Source organism: Malaclemys terrapin, chromosome 16, assembly GCF_027887155.1.
Source record: "Malaclemys terrapin pileata isolate rMalTer1 chromosome 16, rMalTer1.hap1, whole genome shotgun sequence".
Taxonomy (NCBI): domain Eukaryota; kingdom Metazoa; phylum Chordata; order Testudines; family Emydidae; genus Malaclemys; species Malaclemys terrapin.
The window spans coordinates 26,999,509-27,020,384 of NC_071520.1; the positions used below are offsets into that span (position 1 = coordinate 26,999,509).

At 42.5% G+C, this 20,876-nt stretch overlaps 1 protein-coding gene across 1 annotated transcript in view; it reads left to right on the top strand.

Moving 5' to 3' along the window:
• The window catches only part of MLXIP (MLX interacting protein), a 70,383-nt gene that overhangs the window by 30,108 nt on the left and 19,399 nt on the right, over positions 1-20,876 (top strand). Inside the window, exons 2-8 of the mRNA XM_054006696.1 lie at positions 11,495-11,601; positions 12,000-12,085; positions 13,588-13,677; positions 14,029-14,070; positions 15,655-15,826; positions 19,374-19,463; positions 20,351-20,442. Coding sequence (XP_053862671.1) covers positions 11,495-11,601; positions 12,000-12,085; positions 13,588-13,677; positions 14,029-14,070; positions 15,655-15,826; positions 19,374-19,463; positions 20,351-20,442 — 679 coding nt within the window. The remainder of the gene's footprint in view (positions 1-11,494; positions 11,602-11,999; positions 12,086-13,587; positions 13,678-14,028; positions 14,071-15,654; positions 15,827-19,373; positions 19,464-20,350; positions 20,443-20,876) is intronic.

A 20,876-nucleotide genomic window follows, 5' to 3' on the forward strand; every position in this document is an offset into this window, starting at 1 on the left:
GCACTTCTCACTGTCAGAGAGGTTTGCCAACTCGTATCAGGAATGGGTGGAGTAGGAGACATTTACAAAAATGATGCAGGTCACCAGTGTGAGAGACTGGATTCTCTCTTCCTTCCCATTCTGGTCCTAGGGCACATCAGAGCAGTGACTCTGGCCTGACCCAGACTAACCCTGAATGCAGTTCTAGCACTAGAAAGAAGGAGATCTTGGTAAGGGGTGCGGTAGAGCTTCACAGCTCAGGCAGATCGACTTCTAATTATGTGGCCTCAAGCTGCAGTCATTTGCAAAATGCAGTACCGAGAGCAGCTGTCTGGCACACTGTTAGCTGGTCTCATACTTACTGCTTTACATACAAAGATAATGTGCTTCTTTGTTACAAGGATGAGTCATATAAAACAAGGGACACCTAAGCCACAGTGTCAGGTTAAAAAAATCATATTAAAAGAAACCTAATTTCCATACCTAATGTTACACATTGTTGTTAATTATTCTGGGTGGGGTTGATAGCATTGCCTATTATTAAGGTTGTCCAACACTTCTCATTATAAGGCATTGTTTTCACTTACTTATAACTACCAAATTTCAGCCAGTCAGGCTGAAATTTTCTGTGTCTGCCTCAGGCTGAAATATTTTATGTAACATTTTTGACAGTTTCAACCAGAATGGTTCAGCTGTTTCCAGGAATGAGGCTAGGGGAAAACACATTGTTTTGCCCATGTTAAAAAATTTTTGTGACCTTTTCTTTCAAAAGTTCTAGCACCCCCAGGCTCTGGAGCAGGCACTCGAAATTTGTCAGAGAAGTGCTTTTGTATCAGGGGGTGTGCCTTTTGCCAACCCCAAGAAAATCAGCAGGAATGGGCACCTGAGCTGAGAACAGTGAGACTGTCCTGTGCTTTCAGTGTCTCTCCCCAAACCCCCCCCCCCCCCCCCCGGCCCAAGTGTGGGGGAGGAAGCTGCCTGATAGCAATGCAGAGGGTACAAAGCCTGAGCTGGGGGTGAGGGAGGAGAAGGAGATTAGGACAAGAAGCCTTAGGGGAGGGGGGAGACTGGAACTGGGGGCTGGTGGTGGAGGGGCGGGGGTGGAGAAACTGGAAAAGCCCAGGAGATTAATAATACCCTAATAATGTGCAGTAAATAAGGCCTAAGGCCACACAGAACAATGAGGAGAAAGCTAAATATTGAATAGCTGGTAATTTAAGTAAGTACCGGCCATTTTATGCAATGAATGAGAAGGGTCCTGTGGGAAAAAAACGTGATTGTGTAATTAAAGACTGTACCATAATGCATACATGCAAGGGGGGCAAATGTCATTTCCTAAATTCTGAGTGCTTGACTTTGCAATCTTAATATTTTTAGTTTAGTTTTTTGTGTATAATTTAATATTTTGCAGTAGTGCTCAGAGATCCCAATCAGGATCAAGGCCCACTGTGTTAGGTGTATTCAAAACCTATAAAGACACAGCCCCTACCCCAGAGACATATTAGATTATTAAAATTTAACATTTAAAAAAAATCTAACATACTTTTCACCATTTATGCTGTTTGTTTACTTTTTTACATTTCACCTTGGATTGTGAAAATAGACTGGCCAGTTTCACATTTGTTTCTAGTGAGCTTTCTAGTTAATCTCACTTTCTGGGTCTTCTGTTCAAGCACAAGGCTGCAATGTTTGGGTTGCAAACAGAGCAGAGGAGTGTTTGTTTTAAAAAAAAAATAGTTTCCATTGGAGTTTATTTTCAAATATAATAGGAAGATTTGTATTTCTTATAAGAGTTTAATTTCTTACATGGTGGTCCAAAAATTAGGTTTTATCTTTTGACGTGTCTCTGGTTATTGACCACAACTGCAGGAATGGGGTGCTCTGAGGAAAACTCCATGTGAGTTTAATATTTTCTACAGCACAGTGTTTGGCTAGTTGGCAAGTTCCTGGAAACATATAAAACTAGGCGTGGTATCTTTATTTAGACAGGGAGAAAATATATGTCTGGTTGCCAAATATATAGGAGTTGACTCTATTTTGGATACAATTCTGTGACCAGCTGGGAGAAAAGTTAAAATAGGTCTATTCTAGTGTTTGATTAGCCAAATGAAGGTATATAGATACATGTATTGGGGTAAATGTTTGTACCGGGAAAGATTGTCTTGGTGTTTAATACTTAACTCTTCCTCTAGCATATTCATATTGAGTCTATTAAAGCATTTCACAAACATTAAGTAAGCTTCCCAGCTCTGCTGTGTGGTAGGGAAGTTTAGAAAGAGTCATAGAAGGTGTAGTCTTAAAAAGCCTGTTTTTGCTAAAGCAAACTCTGGTTTTCCCTTAGTAATATTTCACTCTTAAAACTAGATTTAAAATTTTAATAAACATAATTAAATTGTTGAAAGGAAGCAATGTTTGTAGAGCAGTGTCCTGTCCAGCGGATGTGTCATGGGACTGGGAGTCAGCAAGCTTGGGTGCTGTTCCAAGCTCTGCCACAGAATGTGTGGCCTTGTGCAAGCTGTGTTTTCCCCTCTGTACCTTAGTTTACATATCTATAAAATGGGGATGGTTGGTACTTACCCTCCTTTGTAAAATGCTTTGAGATCTTAAAAAGTTGTATATAACGGCAAGATATTGCTCTCCTGTAGCTTCTTTCATGTGAGAATCTGACAGTCCTTTACAAACTTTAATTATTTAAGCCTCAGAAGATTCCCATGAGGCTGGTAAACTTGATCATCTCCATTTTATTGATGGGCAAACCTCTGTCCAACCCTCTCTCCACCTCCGTTTATCCAAGTCACAGGGAGCCAGTGGCAGAGGTAGGAGCCCAACAGTTCTGACAACCAACCTCCTGATCTAATCATTAGACAGCATTTCTCTCAGATGCTTAGGAGGCTTTTCCAGCTTTCTGGCTGTTGTAAGCCTGAAATAAAATAAGTGAATTAGGGGGGGGGGGGGGAAGGGGCTGGAATAAGCTATACCCGCAAAAGTACGGTGTTTCCAGTATAAGTTGTATCCCCACTAGGAACGCTTTGCTAATATAGCTATACCTGCAAAGCACTTACTGTAGATGTGGCTCTTCTGAGAGCAAAATCCCAGACCCTGCAGACTTTTACTCAGGCAAGTACAGGACTGGGCTTTTTGCTAGTTTTGTAAAGTCACTACTTTATCTTTGCTCTGCAGCTTATTTGTAGAGTACACTGGGGAGATGCATTTCCTCAGGTAGTGGGATAAGATGTGACTGAATAGAATAGAATTATGAGCTGTTGGTTCAGAAAACCATACATTTTCTAGGGTACTAGAAAGGTGCTAGACTGCAACCTAGCAATGGAATATTTTGAATGCTGATTTTGCACCTCAGTTTTTTATGAGAGAGACAGGTTGGGAAAAAGATGTTTATCTTTTCAGGAATCTCTCTCTTGAAAATCAAAGCATTGCTTTAAAAGGGGATGCGCTGCACAGCAGGGTAGATGGTTGTTTAACAGTACGCTGAATTTAGCATCAGTACAAGGATTCAGGCGTAGTTTTATGGAATGTAGGTAATGTTAACATCCTCCCTGTCTTGGAATCTGCTCTTTCAGATGAGATGATGGACAGAGTAGCATCAAGAAAAGGGTGACCCCAGTGCTTTCTTTTAAAGTTGTGGCTAAGATTAGCTTTCTAGTTATTGTGGATAGTAAACATGAATCTGTGTGAGTGTTGCCTTCATGTGAATCCTGTACCGAGAAGAGAAGTCATAATTCCTATCCACGTGATACAGGAATGTTTTTGTTCCACTTGCCTGCCTCTTCATTTTGGCACATAATATGTGAATGTTCTTGTAATCTGATCCTCTGAATGAGCATTTGTTTGAGGAAGTATTGTTAGTTTTGGCTCCTAGAGAGCTGAGGTGATAGGCCCAGCCCCCAACAAAACAAAGAGATTAAAAACAAACCAAAACCATTCTCCTGACACCTATGTGGAAGCCAAAAAGATCTTTCCTTTTGTCACAAGAAAAAACTCATCTGTTTAGCTTATTTTAAATTAAAGGACTAGAAAAATTCTTATTTCATATTGGACATCTTATTACAAAAACCTGCAAAGAAAATATCCTTCTCTAAAGGTCTTTGCAGTCTAACTCTGAGACAATGCTATAAAAGAACAAGCAGAGGAGGGGGACCTCTCAAGAAAGTTTCACAAAGCAAGTGGATTTTAACAAAGGATTTGGCAGGGGAGAGGGCTTTTAGCACAAGGAAAGTGGGAGCCTGTAAAAGAAAGAATAGAAAAGTAAAATATACTCCTATATATTTTAGGGTTACCATATGTCCGGATTTTCCTGGACATGTCCGGATTTTTGGTCGTCAAATCCCCGTCCGGGGGGAAATTCCAAAAAGCCGGACATGTCCGGGAAAATAGGGTGGGGCTTGGATCCGCGCTGGGGCTGGAGCCGGAGCCGCTGGGGCCGGCGGTGCTTGGCCGCCGCTCGGCCGGGGCCAGCGCACTTGGCCAGAACCAGGGCCGGTGCCCTGGGGCCCGAGCCGAGCTGGGCCGGAGCAGCTCAACCGGGGCCGGCGCCCCAGGGACTGAGCCGAGCTGGAGCCGGAGCCGTTGGGGCCAGTGCCCCGGGGCCCGAGCTGAGCTGGAACCGCCGGGGCGGGCGCGCTCCGCCAGGCCGGAGCCACCGGGGCCAGAGTTGCTCGGCCGGGGCCAGTGCCCGGGGCCCGAGCCAAGCTGGAACTGCCGGGGCCGCGGCTGGCGCGCTCGGCTGGAACTGGGGCTGGCGCCCCAGGGCCCGAGCCGAGCTGGGCCTGAGCCGCTCGGCCAAGGGGCCGGACTGGGCCACGGCTCCTCCTCCCCTCCCCCCTCCGCCAAAGTTGGGGCGGGGACTTTGGAAAAGGGGCGGAGTTGGGGTGGGGCCGGGGCGGAATTTGGGCGGGGGCGGGGCCCCTTGGAGTGTCCTCTTTTTGTTATTTTAAAAAATGGTAACCCTAATATATTTGCTCCTATAACTTGAAAATTATTTGGTTTTCAAAAGTGAAAATTGTATAGGCAATTCTCAAATAAATCCTTTTCTCTCACAGCTATAAAGATAGGCAAGATACTTGTGGCTTGAAAAGTGAGTTTTACAAGCAGTAACTACTTTTCATTGCATCTTATTTGAGCAGTTGAGTCAGTGCTGTGGATTCTGAGCTTCAATGCCCAGAGATTTATGCTTAAATTCCACCTAGGATAGATGTAAGGACTGATGCAACATGAATGCAAATGGAGAAAATAACTTTTTTCCTGATCTGGAGAACTCCAATAGGAGCATTTGCTTTGTACCTTCAGATTAATTTCAGTTATTTTCATAGAATCATAGAAGACTAGGGTTGGAAGAGACCCAGGACCGGCTCCAGGGTTTTTGCCACCCCAAGCGGCCGGGGGGGGGAAGCCGCGATCGCAATTGCAGTCGGCGGCACTCCAGCGGCAGCTCCACCGCGCCACTTTCTTCTTCGGCAGGAATTCGGCGGCAGGTGCTTCCCTCCGAGAGGGACCCGCCACTGAATTGCCACCGAACAGCCTGACGTGTCTCCCCTTCCCCTTGGCCGCCCCAAGCACCTGCTTGCTGGGCTGGTGCCTGGAGCCGGCCCTGAAGAGACCTCAAGAGATCATCTAGTCCAGGGGTCAGCAACCTTTCAGAAGTGGTGTGCCAAGTCTTCATTTATTTGCTGTAATTTAAGGTTTCGCGTGCCAGTAATACATTTTACAGGGGCCGGCGGATGGAACCCCAGACTGGTAGCGGGCTGAGTGGGGCCGGAGGCCGGCCCCTGCCAGCCGGGGTCCCGGCTGCCAGCCCCACTCAGCCCACTGCCATCGAGGCCGGCAGCGGGCTGAGCGGGCCGGCGGCGGGGACCCCAGGCCGGCAGCAGCATGCCACTGTAAATCAGCTCGTGTGCCGCAGGTTGCCAACCCCTGATCTAGTCCAACCCCCTGCTCAAAGCAGGACCAATCCCAACTATGTAAAGGAGCAAGGGCTTCAGGTTTAAAAGACAGAACTGCAAGTCAGGGGATATGGGTTCCATTCCTGACTCTGCCACTGACAGACCTTGAGTGTGTAATTTAACCTCTCTCTCTGTTACCTCATTTGTAAAATGTGGATGACTAAAATTCCTTACTTTAGAGAGGGTGGTGTGAGGATTGATGGTTTGCAAAGCACTTTCAAGGTGTGTCATTGGAATGCAGGCTTCCTCTTATCTTATACATGTAACTGGACTGAGTTATTCTGCACCAAGTGCTCCAGTTTGTTTGCTCCATTCATCCTCCTAACTTCAGCAATGCCTAATTTATTTTAAATTCACTTCATAATACATTCCTGTACCAGGCTCTAGACACATGCACAGTACAAAAACCAGTTCAGAATTTTAGAAACTGATAAATATAACCTGTCTTCATCCACCCAACCCAGCAAGTTCTGGATTTGAAGATCTCTCATTAAAAATTCCCTGCTCCTAACCTCCTCATGGTTAAACCAGGGTGCAGTTAGCTCAAGCATCTCACCTGTTACCAGCTGCTGCGCAGGGAGAGATCCCTGGTATCTTCCCTGCAGCTGTCCAAGCTGTACTGGGCGTCTCAGCTGAGAACAACATGGCTCCACCAGAGGGGATTTTTTTCCCCGTTATAACTTCAGTTGTTGATGACTGTGAAAGTGAAATTAGAGTTCCTTCTTCAGCACAATTGCAAGTCATGAAGTAGAGGATGTATTTATCTTCTTTAAGACAAGGGGGAAGCTTTTCAGTAGTCATTTAGCGCGAGCTAGAGTAATCGATGTTCTTCCCACAACATGAGACTACAGAGAGGACTCAAAGATGTAATGGAAAAATAATTAACTAAAATGGGAAATTGCCATTTTGACAGTATCATGAGGCAGATTAGGGCTGAGAAAACACAGGTTGCATTAGAAACCACTTGAAGTGTCAAAGTTGTGTATAAGGAAAATTCTACTTGTGATTATTTGTTGATTAATTTAAAAGTTGCTTACACCATTGCTTGCATCAGCTGCTGTATCACATGCCCCAAAATTGTAGTGAAGCAAGTCAAACCATTTGCATTGTCTCCTCCTAAGCCAAGTTTCACTGAAATATTCTGTTGGGTCATTTATTAACTTCAATTTTAGATATGAACAGCATCCCTTCAACATTCTTCTTCTTAGTTTTTTTATGAATATGTACGCAGCAGGGGGAAAAAATCCTGTATACTCTCCCTAATAATATTGTGTTAAAGACAAGGTATTAGAGCATTAAAAAAATCACCTCTAGAGATGTAGGTAAAGCATTATCTGACTCATACATACGGTGGTGATTAATGATTTTCAGGCCAGTCAGAAACTTGGATTATGAGTAGAATGATTAAATCCCTGCTCCCTCGTCTACATCATTAGTACTTAGTCATGGGAGTGCAGCCAAAAATGTAGAAATCAATGCAAATGTCTCCTTCTGTTTTAAAAACATTTTATTCTGGATTTTGTGAATATAAAACAAAATCCCTTACAAAGTGGTGAGATCCTCAGAGGAAAAGAACTAATTAAAGGAACACTGTCACAGTAAAATATCTGTTTAGGAAGAAAACCTATTTTTTTTTTTATCTGTTACTAGTCACCTCTTATAAAGCTAAAACATTTTAAGAATCAAATATATTTGTCTTTCAAATATATTTAAAAGACGCTATTTGCATTTTGTGTTTCCAGCTTGGACAGTGAACATCTGTTTCCCATGTACAAGCACAAAACTGCAGCATTTGGGGAATGCTTAGTTGTCTGGAAAAAAAATAATTTTATATTGAATTATTTTAAAAACTGGAGACAGTTTTCGGCATTCAGAATTGAGTGAGTTCACTGCTGCAATTATATAACAGTGGTAGCAATAATTATTTGCATGATTATATTTTAATTTGACAACGGCACAGGGTCAGATGGAAATTCAATCTTGAGGGCCAAAAAGGGGCCTGTTGTGGCATGGTTTGCTGTCAAATTGGGAGGGAGTATCTAGTGGAGACCCACAAGGGTCAGTCCTGAGTCCAGGAGTAGTCAATATTTTCATTAATGACTTGGATAATGGAGTGGAGAGTATGCTTATAAAATTTGCAGATGACACCAAGCTGGAAGGGATAGCAAGCACTTGGGAGGACAGGTTTAAAATTCAAAATGACCATGACAAATTGGACATTTGGTCTGAATTCAACAAGATGGAATTCAATAAAGACAAGTGCAAACTACTTCACTTAGGAAGGAAAAATCAAATGCACAACTACAAAATGGGGAATAACTGTTTCGCTGGTAGTACTGCTGAAAAGGATCTGGGGGTTATAGTGGATCACAAACTGAGTATGAGTCAACAATGTGATGCATCTGCAAAAAAGACTAATGTGATTCTGGGTTGTATTAACAGGAGTGTTGTATATAAGACACAGGAGGTAATTGTCCCGCTATACTCGATACTAGTGAGGCCCCAGTTGGAGTACTGTGTCCAATTCTGGGCACAGTTTAGGAGAGATGTGGACAAATTGGAGAGAGTGCAGAGAGCAACAACGAAAATGATAAAAGTTTTAGAAAATCTTTTCTTTGAGGAAAGGTTAAAAAAGAACTGGGCATGTGCAGTCTTGAGAAAAGAAGACTGAGGGGAGGACCTGATAAGTGTTCCAGGATGTTAAGGGCTGCTATAAAGAGGATGGGGATCGGTTATTCTCCAGGTCCATTGAAGGTAAGACAAGGAGTAATGGACTTAATCTGCAGTAGGGGTGATTTAGTTAGATATTAGGAAAAACTTTCTAACTATGAAGGTAGCTAAGCACTAGAATAGTCTTCCAAGGGAGCTCGTGGAATCCTCATTTAAAAAAAAAAAACAAAAAAAACGGAGATATCTTATCTCCTAGAACTGGAAGGGACCTTGAAAGGTCATCAAGTCCAGCCCCCTGCCTTCACTAGCAGGACCAAGTACTGATTTTGCCCCAGATCCTTAAGTGGCCCCCTCAAGGATTTAACTCTCAACCCTGGGTTTAGCAGGCCAATGCTCAAACTTTTAAAAATAAGTTGGACAAACACGTGTCAGGGATGATCTCAGTTTACATGGTCCTGCCACAGAGCTGCGAGTTGGACTAGATGCTTTCTCGAGGTCACAGAACTACAGAAATGTAGGGAAGGAAGGGATTTGATTTTGTTATGTGAACACTTGTCCACTAGAGACTGAATTAAAACCATTGAATTTATTTCACATCAGTAACTCCTGACCTGGGGTGGATTTGATATCGGGTTCAAGAGGTTAAAAGTTCCATATTCCACCATCATCAACCCTCTGAACCACCCAGACCCCTATAGCACAGTTTGCTCTTTTATCAGAGACTAAGAACTACAAAACATTAAGGAGAGATTATGTGTATCTTTCCTGAAAATCTTTTTTTACTCTTGTCACCTCAATCAGTACCTGATTAGTTTTCCTTCTAGAAGTGCCATCACCTTCACAGATTCAGGCCACTTGCTGGCCAGTGTGTCAGTCACTGTTCTGGTGACTGTTGCAGTAGATTTCATCCAGGTCTCTTCTCCCATTTTTGCGAACTTTGCTTATTTTCTGTTTGGGAAAAGTTCTCACATGGAATTGAACCAGTGACTGTTGAATTCCTGAACACTTTTGGCATCTTCCACTGAAGTTCATGTTTTGACTGTGTAATCGGTAGGCAAGTTTATCTGCATTTGTTTATTACATTTATTTGCTTGTGAGAATATTGGTGTTCTTGAAGGCTAATAGGCCAGCAGGAGCAGAAACTCCTTTTTGTTTTTGTTTTTTCAAAATCCAAAGGTCAGTTACAGTCAGGGAACTGCTCTCAAACACTGTATTCTGAGTTGGTGAAACCACTGTCTCCTTTAGTGTTCCAGAATAGACATGACTAGTTAGGTTAAAATGATCATTAGAGGCCTGATCCAATTGCCCCAGAAGTCAATGGAGCCTTTCCATTTACTTCACTGGGGTTTGGATCAGGTTGTAAATATTGTTGTCATCTTCGTGGTGATTCCTGTCCGCTGGATGAAACTGAGGTTATCAAACTCATTTCACTTATGACCTAATACTGGACTTGAACTCTACTCCCATGGAATGCATTGAAAGAACTAGAAATAATAATAATTATTGTCCTAAAAGGAGGATAAATTATTAATCACTTTAATCTCTGGCTGGACTTTAATGCACTATAAAAATACAGTAAATAAAATGTAAATTCTGTAAATTGGTTAACATTTTCTATCTTAATTCTAGTCTTAAATCACTCTTTGAAGAAGATTTAAACTGGATACAAGAAATACATTATAGTTATATTGGATTGTCTACAAAAATGCCTGTGTCCTTGTGACTTTTTATTAGAGATTAGACCTATTTTGGGTACAGATAAGTTAAATAACAGAGTTCTGCCATTTAGGATTTAGTTTATTAAACTATGCAACCATTGTTTCTTGAAAACCCATGTTACTCTAGAGATTGATATTGGAGTGGCATATTTTCTAGTCAGACTTATTTTGTAGGGACTCTGGCAAAGTCAAGGATCACAGGCGAGTGATGTGTTAGAATAGTGAAAAGAGAGAGAGAGAGAAAATTGAGGCACAAGTAAGAGAGAAAAAAAGTATGTTTTCATCTGAGATTTGAAAGGAAATGGAGACTTGATGAAGTGATGAGATATGGGGGAAGCTTTTGCACACAGCAAGCCACCGCAGAGCAAAGGCTCATACTAAAATTGATGAGACTGCATGAAAAGATAGAAAGGAGGACACTAAACAAACAGAGGAAGAGCAAATCCACAACAGATTTTGAAAACAACATAGGTAACTTCAAACAGGATCCTAAAATGGATGGGTTGCCTCTGTCTGCTTTAAACCCAGAACTTGGTGGCACCAGGAATGGATTTTGCAGCACTTCCCCAATGTGATATGGGATACTTCTTAATTTGCAGGCTCCTCTGTCAGTCATAAAGTTCCTGTAGCGTTGAAATGTATTTCTTAGCACACCCCATTTCTGAGAATGGCAATGAATGTGTACTGTCTCAGTACAGCTCCTCAACATCCAAGATAGACCAAACCAAAATCCTGCTAAGTGCCAGGTTTTACCCATGATCTTGGGTGTTCTCATTCCCAGAGTTGGTGGGAGGTGATGTATTTGGGTTCAGGGGAACTGTGGTAGGTAAGAGAAGTTTGTTTGGGTGAAATGAGTTGTGGTCCCAGTGAAATTCCAGAGTGACTGGTATCCACATCACAAAACACCTCCCCAGAGCTAGTAGCAGAGAGATAAAGGACTAGAAGAGCCGTGAAGACTGTACTTCCCTATCACCTCTAGACCTTTAGGCCAGGAGTGAAGTATGTTGTCAGGGTGGTGCATGGAAGAAGCTTGCTCTACCCAGTGCCTGAGCTTCATTTCACTGTAGTCTCCAGAACTGTCAGCCTGGCCCTTTTATTAGCCGCTATATTTGCTTTATATATATAAAAAAAAGTCACTGATTTTTGTTGTTTTGGGTATTTTTATTTCAGTGGGAAGTTGGTTTCGCCAAAATGGAAGAATTTTAAAGGCTTAAAACTTCAATGGAGGGATAAAATTCGTCTCAACAATGCCATCTGGAGGGCATGGTATATGCAGTGTAAGTTGCTTTTATGGTAAACGTGATTGCATACAACCACAAAATGTTTGAATTTGGTATTGCATCTGGCCATGCATGTAAGGGGCTGAATGGACAGGAGATGAAACATAAGCGCCCTTATGATGGAAAAACCCAAGTGCATCTGCTGGTGGCCTAAATCCCTGTAGAGGACAATCCTGAATTTCCACCCCATGACCAAACCATCCCCATGGTGTTCAGCACTGCTTTGGGGCATTGCACCACTTGAATCCAGGTGCAGTCTGAAATGGCCTGTTCCCCAGTGGTGTGTTGGAGGGGACTCTGGGAAGACCTTTGTTAAAATCCTGCCTCCGAGGTGGAGAAGGGATCCCTGAATAGCATGTGTGTATCCAACTGTCATATTTTCATTTCTGTTTCAGACCTGGAGAAACGCAAGAACCCAGTGTGCCATTTTGTGACTCCACTAGATGGCTCTATTGATGTAGAGGAACATCGGCGGCCTGAAGTATGTAAAATTTGAGCTGTAGATTTGATTATCTCTACATCTCTCCTACCTCCGTTTAGATGTGAAGGCTCTGTAGCACTGACATGCTTTGGTGTCCTCTCCATAGTGAAAAATATCAACGTGTGTACTGTATGGCTGCTGTTGAGCCAGATGTTATAAATCTACCTGTATTGGAATGATCAAGGTGCAGCCCAAGGGTGACTTACAGCCCCTGGAGTCCTACTATGCAGCTCATGACTGCCCTCCAGTTTGACAAATCTAAAGCATGACGGTGCAGCCTGCAGAGTCTGTCGTTCCAACACGCCAGAGCCTGTTTTACGTTTCCTCTCAAAGAGCCCATTTCTGAAGGTTGCTGAAGTCAGTGGGAGGTGAGGGCAGAGTACCCTGTTGGATCAAGCTGAGTGGCTTTATAAAAGATTTTTCAATATTGTTTTTTAATTTCTTTGCTCATCTGAATACAAACTAAGAAGCAATTTCTAACCCTGTCATGTAAACTGTAACTGCAACTGGGTGAGGTAGGTCTGTGCATTTTCCTTTTCTTCTATTATATGCAAACTATTTGCAGCCCTCTGGCTCCTGTCCTAGGAGGCCCATGACATTGCAAAGTGTGGTTCTGTCGTGTACTGTGTAACCTTAGATTGGACTCAAAATGCATAAACCCCCTGTTGAACCTACAGAGCAGGAGCAGCAGCAGAAATGGACTGCAGAAGCATACATGAAACTGTCCTAGTATCTGAAATTTTTGAAAAGCAAAGTTAGGCTAACCTTTAGGTTGAGATACAATCCAATCAGACAAGGTGGAGTTAAGTCTACCTCAGTTCTTGTGAATTTGCCCCGCTGTCCTTGGTTTTGCAGTACTTGTAGCATGTTAAAGCCCCACATTCTGATCCCATTGTTATCATTGGGGTACCACTGCACTGCATATGGCTTGAAGAGTGAAGTTTCTCCCAGAGCGTTGTTACTTGGCTTTTATTGTTTTGTGTCATTCCTTCACAGCTTTTGGATGTATGTGAATGTTGATACTGCCTTGCAACTTTCTATTTTCCCCACTCGCTCCAGGCCAGGAGTTTGTTTTTTGTTTTTGTTTCCCAGTGAGTACATTTTATTTCATAGTTGTCATGGTGAAGGGTAAGCCTATAGATTTTGTACCTTGGTTGATGAATTTTCATTATGCTTTTGCATGGCTGTGTTAACATGCATCTTATAAAAGTTATGTTTCAGAAACTTTTTTTTTTCCTTTTGTTTTTGCAATTGGTTACAGGTGATTCAAGTAGTGACATATTGGTACTATTACTGAACATCATCACTTTTTATTTTATGTGGGGAAGATTAAATGGATCCTGGATTGCTATACAGTAGCTGGATTTAAGCACATTGTGTCGGCTGGGTTATGAGGTCAAACGGAATTAATGTACTTACCTTATAGCTTCAGTCTGCCTGAAAACTTTGTGTGGCTATTTAATGTTTGTGTATATTTCCTAATGTATTTTGTTTGTTCTCAGGCCATTGCAACAGAAGGGAAATATTGGAAACGAAGAATCGAAATAGTCATCAGGGAATATCACAAGTGGAGAACATACTTCAAGAAAAGGGTCTGTTTGTTTGCAACTGTGAAAGTATTTTGAGTGGAATAATTGCTTTTTGATTTAATAGTTGGACTTCTGGTGTAACTTTTACTAACGTGCAAAAATGTTGGAAATTCAGTTATACCAGTATAAACATTGGGTCCACTGATACATAAGACTAAATTGATACACTGGGTCCAGTCCTGCAACCCCTTGTCCTGTGAATAGTCTCTACTCATGATTGGTCCCATGGGGGCTAGAAAATGACTTGCACGAGTAAGGACTAATCACACAAGTAGGGGGTTGCAGAAACAGGTCCTTTGGGAAGTACAGGAGCTAATTTTACTTTTTAAAAGATTCTTTGTTCTGTCTCTGCAGTTACAGAAACACAAAGATGAAGACCTTTCAAGCTTGGTGCGGGTAAGTAATTTTTGTGGAGGCAGTTGCAGCATTTCTGTTTATTGAAGTTGTGCTAAGTAGCAAAGGTATACAAGCATGACAGCTTGCAGTGATTAAAACCTAAAGCCACGCACTTCGCCTTAGGCCTTGGCTACACACGGGGCTTCACAGCGCTGCCGCGGCAGCGCTGTGAAGCACGAGTGTAGTCGCGCCGCCAGCGCTGCGAGAGAGGTCTCGCAGTGCTGTATGTACTCCACCTCTCTGAGGGGAATAGCGTGCAGCGCTGCAGGCTCTGATTACACTGGTGCTTTACAGCGCTGTACTTGCTGCGCTCGGGGGTGGGGTGTGTTTTCACACCCCTGAGCGCCGCAAGTTACACTGCCAGTGTAGCCAAGGCCTCAATGTTTATTATGAAGAGGGGGCACCCTTTTGCTTAGAATAAATTGTATAATAGAGAGCAGTACAGCTTTCCTGAGCTTAAATCAGATTGGGTGGAAGTCTTGGTCTAGAGTGCGATGACATAAGAAATGAGAGTTAGCAGGCCAGCTGGCCCAGTCAGGGCCATCTCTTTGCAGTTGGTCACATGACAGCTTGTTATTGAGTTATAACTGGCAACACAGCCTGCCTTGTGGAATCGGAAAAGGATGTGTGTGCTTCAAGTGGAAAGTACATAGCAGAACCAAATAAGTCCCTTTTCTGTGCTATTATAGGCAAGTAGTTTGGTAAACTTTAAAAAAGGGCTAGATGTTGAGATGTATAAAAGCAACTGCGCTTCAAATACTTGGGACAAAAAATAGTCGTGCGATGGAGCCTTCTTTGAGCATAAACTGATCACCAAAAGAGCATTTCAGACCTTCCGTAACTAAATGTAAACCCAAGCTGGATTCACTCTTATATGCCCAGAACAATCCCCGGGTTCACAAACCGTTCAGCAAACCTGGCTAAGATTTAGATAAACCTCAGGATGTCATGGTTCTGGCTGGAAACCTCACCAGTTCCAATTGAGTTTTGCGTTGTGTTTGTTAGGGTTCATTCAAACCCCCAAATCAGTGAAATTCTGGGTGCAAAATCCCACTTATACCCCAAAAATCGAAAAAGCGTTGCCAAAGCCACCTTGGTTTTATGCAGTTCTGATCATCAGCTGGAAATGGAAAGATATTTCCCCACAGAGTCTAGTGTTGTGCAATGATATATTTCACAGAGGTTTTATGCTAACTTCTAAAACATCTGGTTTGTGACACTGCTGGAGACAAGATATTGGACTAGATATACAAATGGCCTGTTCCAGAACAAGCAGAAATGGGATGCCACACTAGCTGAACCATCGATCTATTTGGTATGTAAAAGAAGCCAGAGTAGATGAACTGTTGGTCTGAGCTGATGTGGCAGAAGGTGGAATACCAGACTAGATTGACTGTTGTCTGTTCCATGTGACTGGAGGCAGGATGCTAACAAGTTGGTGTGATGCATTTTGATGACTCCTATAGAATGTTCCTCTTTATTAAAATGTGAAAAATAATGAGCTTTGTCTATTTGGTGCCATAATAACTGCATGTGACTGGCAGCTTCATATAACCAGGCTTATTTTTCTTTCCTCTTTGGCAGGACGATGATGTGGTTCTCTGGCATCAGAGTAGATATGGCAGAGAAACCCCCGTCCCCATGGAGGAAGATTCCTTTCTGGATGCAGATATGCTTATGTCTGAGTTCACGGACACCCTCTTCTCTACGCTTTCTTCACATCAGCTGATTGCCTGGCCAAATCCCAGAGAGATAGGTATGTATTTGCTTTTGGCTGTGTTGATTTTGCAGTGAGAGGAGGCTTGTTGCTTCATTTCTCTTCCAGCCTTACTTTTTCATTTTTCTGATTGAGAAGGTGGCTCCATCTTTCTCTTCCAATGCATTTTCCTGGGCTGTGTGTACTTGTATCAGTTTAATGGTAGTGCCAAACTTGAAAGTTTAAAAAATCATGGTTTAAGGGATCAGAAATCCTATTCAGATATTCAGCCTAAATTTTCTTTCTTTTTTTTAATCTCATTACACCTAATTACTGGTACACATTCTGATACTAATAAATCTACCCGTGACATGCACTAGAAAGTATTATTGCTTATGAGGCCATTATAATTTACATCAAATCTTATTTTCCTTTTTTTAATGTAATAATTATTAATTTATATACACCATAAACTTGCAGAAAAGCCAATCCAAATAAGTGTTGTTCCATCAACATGCCACTCTTTGAGAGTCTAGCATCTTAAAAAAATGACCCTCTTTTCTTTAGATGAAGGTTCCTCTTCCCAACAGAACTCAGCTCAAATTCTTGTAGCCAAAACTCAGGGTTGCACTCTGTGGGACCTAATCCCTGAACTGCCTCAGAGGGAGTTGTGTGTGCAGAGCGTTTACAAAATCCAGCCCTGAGGTTTATACTCACTATACAAAAATGAGGAAGTTAGTTAAACAGAAATTAAAGGGTACTGTGCCAAAAATGAAATCTCTGCAAGCTGCATGGAAACTTTTTAAAGACACGATAATAGAGGCTCAACTTAAATGTATACCCCAAATTAAAAAACATAGTAAGAGAACCAAAAAAGAGCCACCATGGCTAAACAACAAAGTAAAAGAAGCATTGAGAGGCAAAAAGGCATCCTTTAAAAAGTGGAAGTTAAATCCTAGTGAGGAAAATAGAAAGGAGCATAAACACTGGCAAATGAAGTGTAAAAATACAATTAGGAACGCCAAAAAAGAATTTGAGGAACAGTAATAGCAAATTTTTCTTTAAGTACATCAGAAGCAGGAAGCCTGCTAAACAACCAGTGGGGCCACTGGACGATCAAGGTGCTAACAGAGCACTCAAGGACGATAAGGCCATTGCAGAGAAACTAAATGAATTCTTTGCATCAGTCTTCACAGCTGAGGATATGAGGAAGATTCCCAAACCTGAGCCATTCTTTTTAGGTAACAGATCTGAGGAAGTGTCCCAGATTGAGGTATCATTAGAGGAGGTTTTGGAACAAATTGTTAAATTAAACAGCAATAAGTCACCAGGACCAGATGGTATTCACCCAAGAGTTCTGAAGGAACTCAAATTTGAAATTGCAGAATTACTAACTGTAGTCTGTACCCTGTCATTTAAATCAGATTCTGTACCAGATGACTGGAGGATAGCTAATGTGATGCCAATTTTTAAAAAAGGCTCCAGAGCTGATCCCGGCAATTACAGGGCTGTAAGCCTGACTTCAGTACCGGGCAAATTGGTTGAAACTATAATAAAGAACGATATTATCAGACATATAGATGAACATAATTTGTTGAGGATGAGTCAACATGGTTTTAGTAAAGGGAAATCATGCCTCACCAATCTACTAGAATTTTTTGAGGGAGTCAACAAGCATGTGGACCAAGGGGATCTAGTGGATATAGTGTACTTAGATTTTCAGAAAGACTCACCAAAGGCTCTTACGCAAAGTAAGCTGCCTCAGGACCAGTCTTGTTCAACATATTCATAAATGATCTGGAAAAAGGGGTAAACAGTGAGATGGCAAAATTTGCAGATGATACAAAATTACTAAAGATAGTTAAGACCCAGGCAGATTGCTAAGAGCTACAAAAGGATCTCTCAAAATTGGGTGACTGGGCAACAAAATGGCAGATGAAATTTAATGTTGATAAATGCAAAGTAATGCACATTGGAAAGCATAATCCCAACTATACATATAAAATGATGGGGTCTAAATTAGCTGTTACCACTCAAGAAAGAGATCTTAGAGCCATTGTGGATAGTTCTCTGAAAACATCCCCTCAGTGTGCAGCGGCAGTCAAAAAAGCGAACAGAATTCTGGGAATAATTAAGAAAGGGATAGATAATAGGACAGAAAATATCATGTTTCCTCTATATAAATCCATGGTATGCCCACATCTTGAATACTGTGTGCAGATGTGGTCGCCTCATCTCAAAAAAGATATATTGGAATTGGAAAAGGTTCAGAAAAGGGCAACAAAAATGATTAGGGGTATGGAATGGCTTCCATATGAGAAGAGATTAATAAGATTGGGACTTTTCAGCTTGGAAAAGAGATGGCTAAGGAGAGATATGATTGAGGTCTATAAAATCATGACTGATGTAGAGAAAGTAGATAAGGAAGTGTTGTTTACTACTTGTCATAACACAAGAACTAGGGGTCACCAAATGAAATTAATAGGGAGCAGGTTTAAAACAAATAAAAGGAAGTATTTCTTCACACAATGCACAGTCAACCTGTGGAACTCCTTGCCAGAGGATGTTGTGCAGGCCAAGACCATAACAGGGTTCAAAAAAGAACTAGATAAATTCATTGTGGATAGGTCCATCAATGGCTATTAGCCAGGATGGGCAGGAATGGTGTCCCTAGCCCAGGGGTGGGGAAACTATGGCCCAGGGGCCGCATCTGGCCCTTCAGACATTTTAATCCGTCCCTCAAGCTCCAGCTGGAGAGTGGGGTCCGGGGCTTGCCCTGCTCCAGCCAGGGAGCGGGGTTGGGGGCTTGCCCCGCTCCATGCATGCCAGGTCTCTGCGCGGCTCCCGGAAGCAGCAGCATGTCCCCCCTCTGCCTCCTATGCGTACGGGCAGCCAGGGGGCTCCGAACACTGCCCCCGCAGCTCCCATTGGCTGGCAATCGCGGCCAGTGGGAGCTGTAGGGGTGGTGCCTGCGGACGGGGCAGCATGCAGAGCCTCCTCTCTGCATAGGAGCCAGAAGGGGGACATTCCGCTGCCTCTGGGAGCTGCTTGAGGTGAACGCCGCTCGGCGCTTACACCCCTGAACCGCTCCTGCACCCCAAGCCCCTGCTCCAGCCCAGATCCCCCTTCTACCCTCCGAACCCCTCAGTCCCAGCCTAGAGCACCCTCCTGCATCCCCAACCCCTCATCCCCAGCCCCACCACAGAACCCACATCCTCAGCCGAAGCCCTTACCCCCTCCTGCACCGCAACCCCCAATTTTGTGAGCATTCATGGCCCTCCATACAATTTCCAAACCCAGATGTGGCCCTCGAGCCAAAAAGTTTGCTCACCCCTGCCCAAGCCTCTGTTTGCCAGAAACTGGGAATGAGCAACAGGGGATGGATCACTTGATGATCATGTGTTCTGGTCATTCCCTCTGGGACACCTGGTCACTGTTGGAAGACAGGATACTGGGCTAGATGGACCTTTGGTCTGGACCCAATAGGGCCATTCTTAAGTTCCAGCAAAGTGCCAGGCTTTCTTTGAGTAACCCATATCCACATTGCAATAAACTGAAGTGGCATGTATCCTGCAAAATTAACCTCTCTCTCTTTTGTTTTTTCCAGCACACTTAGGAAATGCTGACATGATTCAGCCAGGACTTATCCCTCTCCAGCCAAATCTAGATTTCATGGATACTTTTGAATCTTTTCAGGGTAAGATTAAGGGGGAAAATGAGTTTACTGTCTTTCTGCTATAGCGGCAATGGGTTTTGAACAGAAAAGTTAACTGTGCAAACCAACATGTTTATCCTCTTTATACAGCATGAAAATGGAACCAAAGCTCAAAAGTATTTGAAATCTAATTAAAAAAAAAAAAAAAATGTAGAGAGATCCTCTCACTGTTGCGAGACCAGTTCTTTGCCTGACTGGGTTTTGAAATGCACCTGTAGGAGTCCGTGTCCTAAGATTAGACTTGGAAGAACACAGCTTTCAGAGAACCTGGTTTACAGAGAAGTGGCTTTTGAAACGTTACCCATTGATAGTATGGGAGAACATCAGGTGTCAGCAGAGGACCTTACAGGAGAACGATGCTAATTGGTGTCTTCCTAATCCTCTCACCCCATTGTTCACATATACAGTCTCTGTGGTTTCCCCGTTTCCTAGCAACGATTTAATAGTCAAATGCAAAGTCTCATGTTACTGAGATCTCCATTACTTTTTCATTATTTACTCTAGAATAAAGTTTAAAATAGAAAATAGAGTTTAAGTGGGACTCAAGTGGTGACTGGACCTTGTGCTGGTCCTCTGCGCAGGGCTGAAATTCACTCAGATCCACTAAATTTGCATGGCATTTTACAAGCACATCTGAGAAATAATCCCTTTCCCAAAGAGTTCGTAAATCTCAATAAGACAGGCAAACATCCTTGTGTTTGTAAATAAGCAGAGTACATTTTGTGGTGATGCAGTTTCCTTGTTTTTTAATTATTTATTCATTTACTTGCTAATTCTCAGTGAGTCTCCCATTACTTAGTGCTACGTAGCAATGTTCTACCGTAATCTAGGGAGTAAAACATTTAATATTTGTTTTCACATTCTTTCAGATCTGTTCTCATCCAGTCGCTCTGGCAACTTTTTCTCTTCTGTCCCTGCTGCCAGTTCTGCTATGACAGATACCAGCAGCCATTCTTCCCAGGTAAAGAGGTTTTATGTAGTGAAAATTGCCAGAGCTCAAATTTATAAGTAATATACAGATCTTCATGTACTAATATGCGGTATCAGACAAGCTCATCTAAATAGAATTGAATAAACACTTACAATACTTGTTTAATACAGTATATTTTCCAATAAAAGAAATTATTACAATAACGTAGAAGTAAAAATAACTGGTACATGTACTGTACTTGCACTATTGTGACTTAAATACCTTTGTCTTCCACCACATCAGGTTCAGAACAGAATTTTCTTTGTACTTTAAAATACTAGTTTTTGAGGAACAGCCTTTACATTATGTAGAGAGAGTGTTTTGTGCTTCGAGTGAAATAATGCTGTCTCTGAATGAAGTTGGGCCTTGCTGTAACAAATCATATGTACTGGGAGGGAGTGTGGACTAGCAGGTAGAGCAGGTAA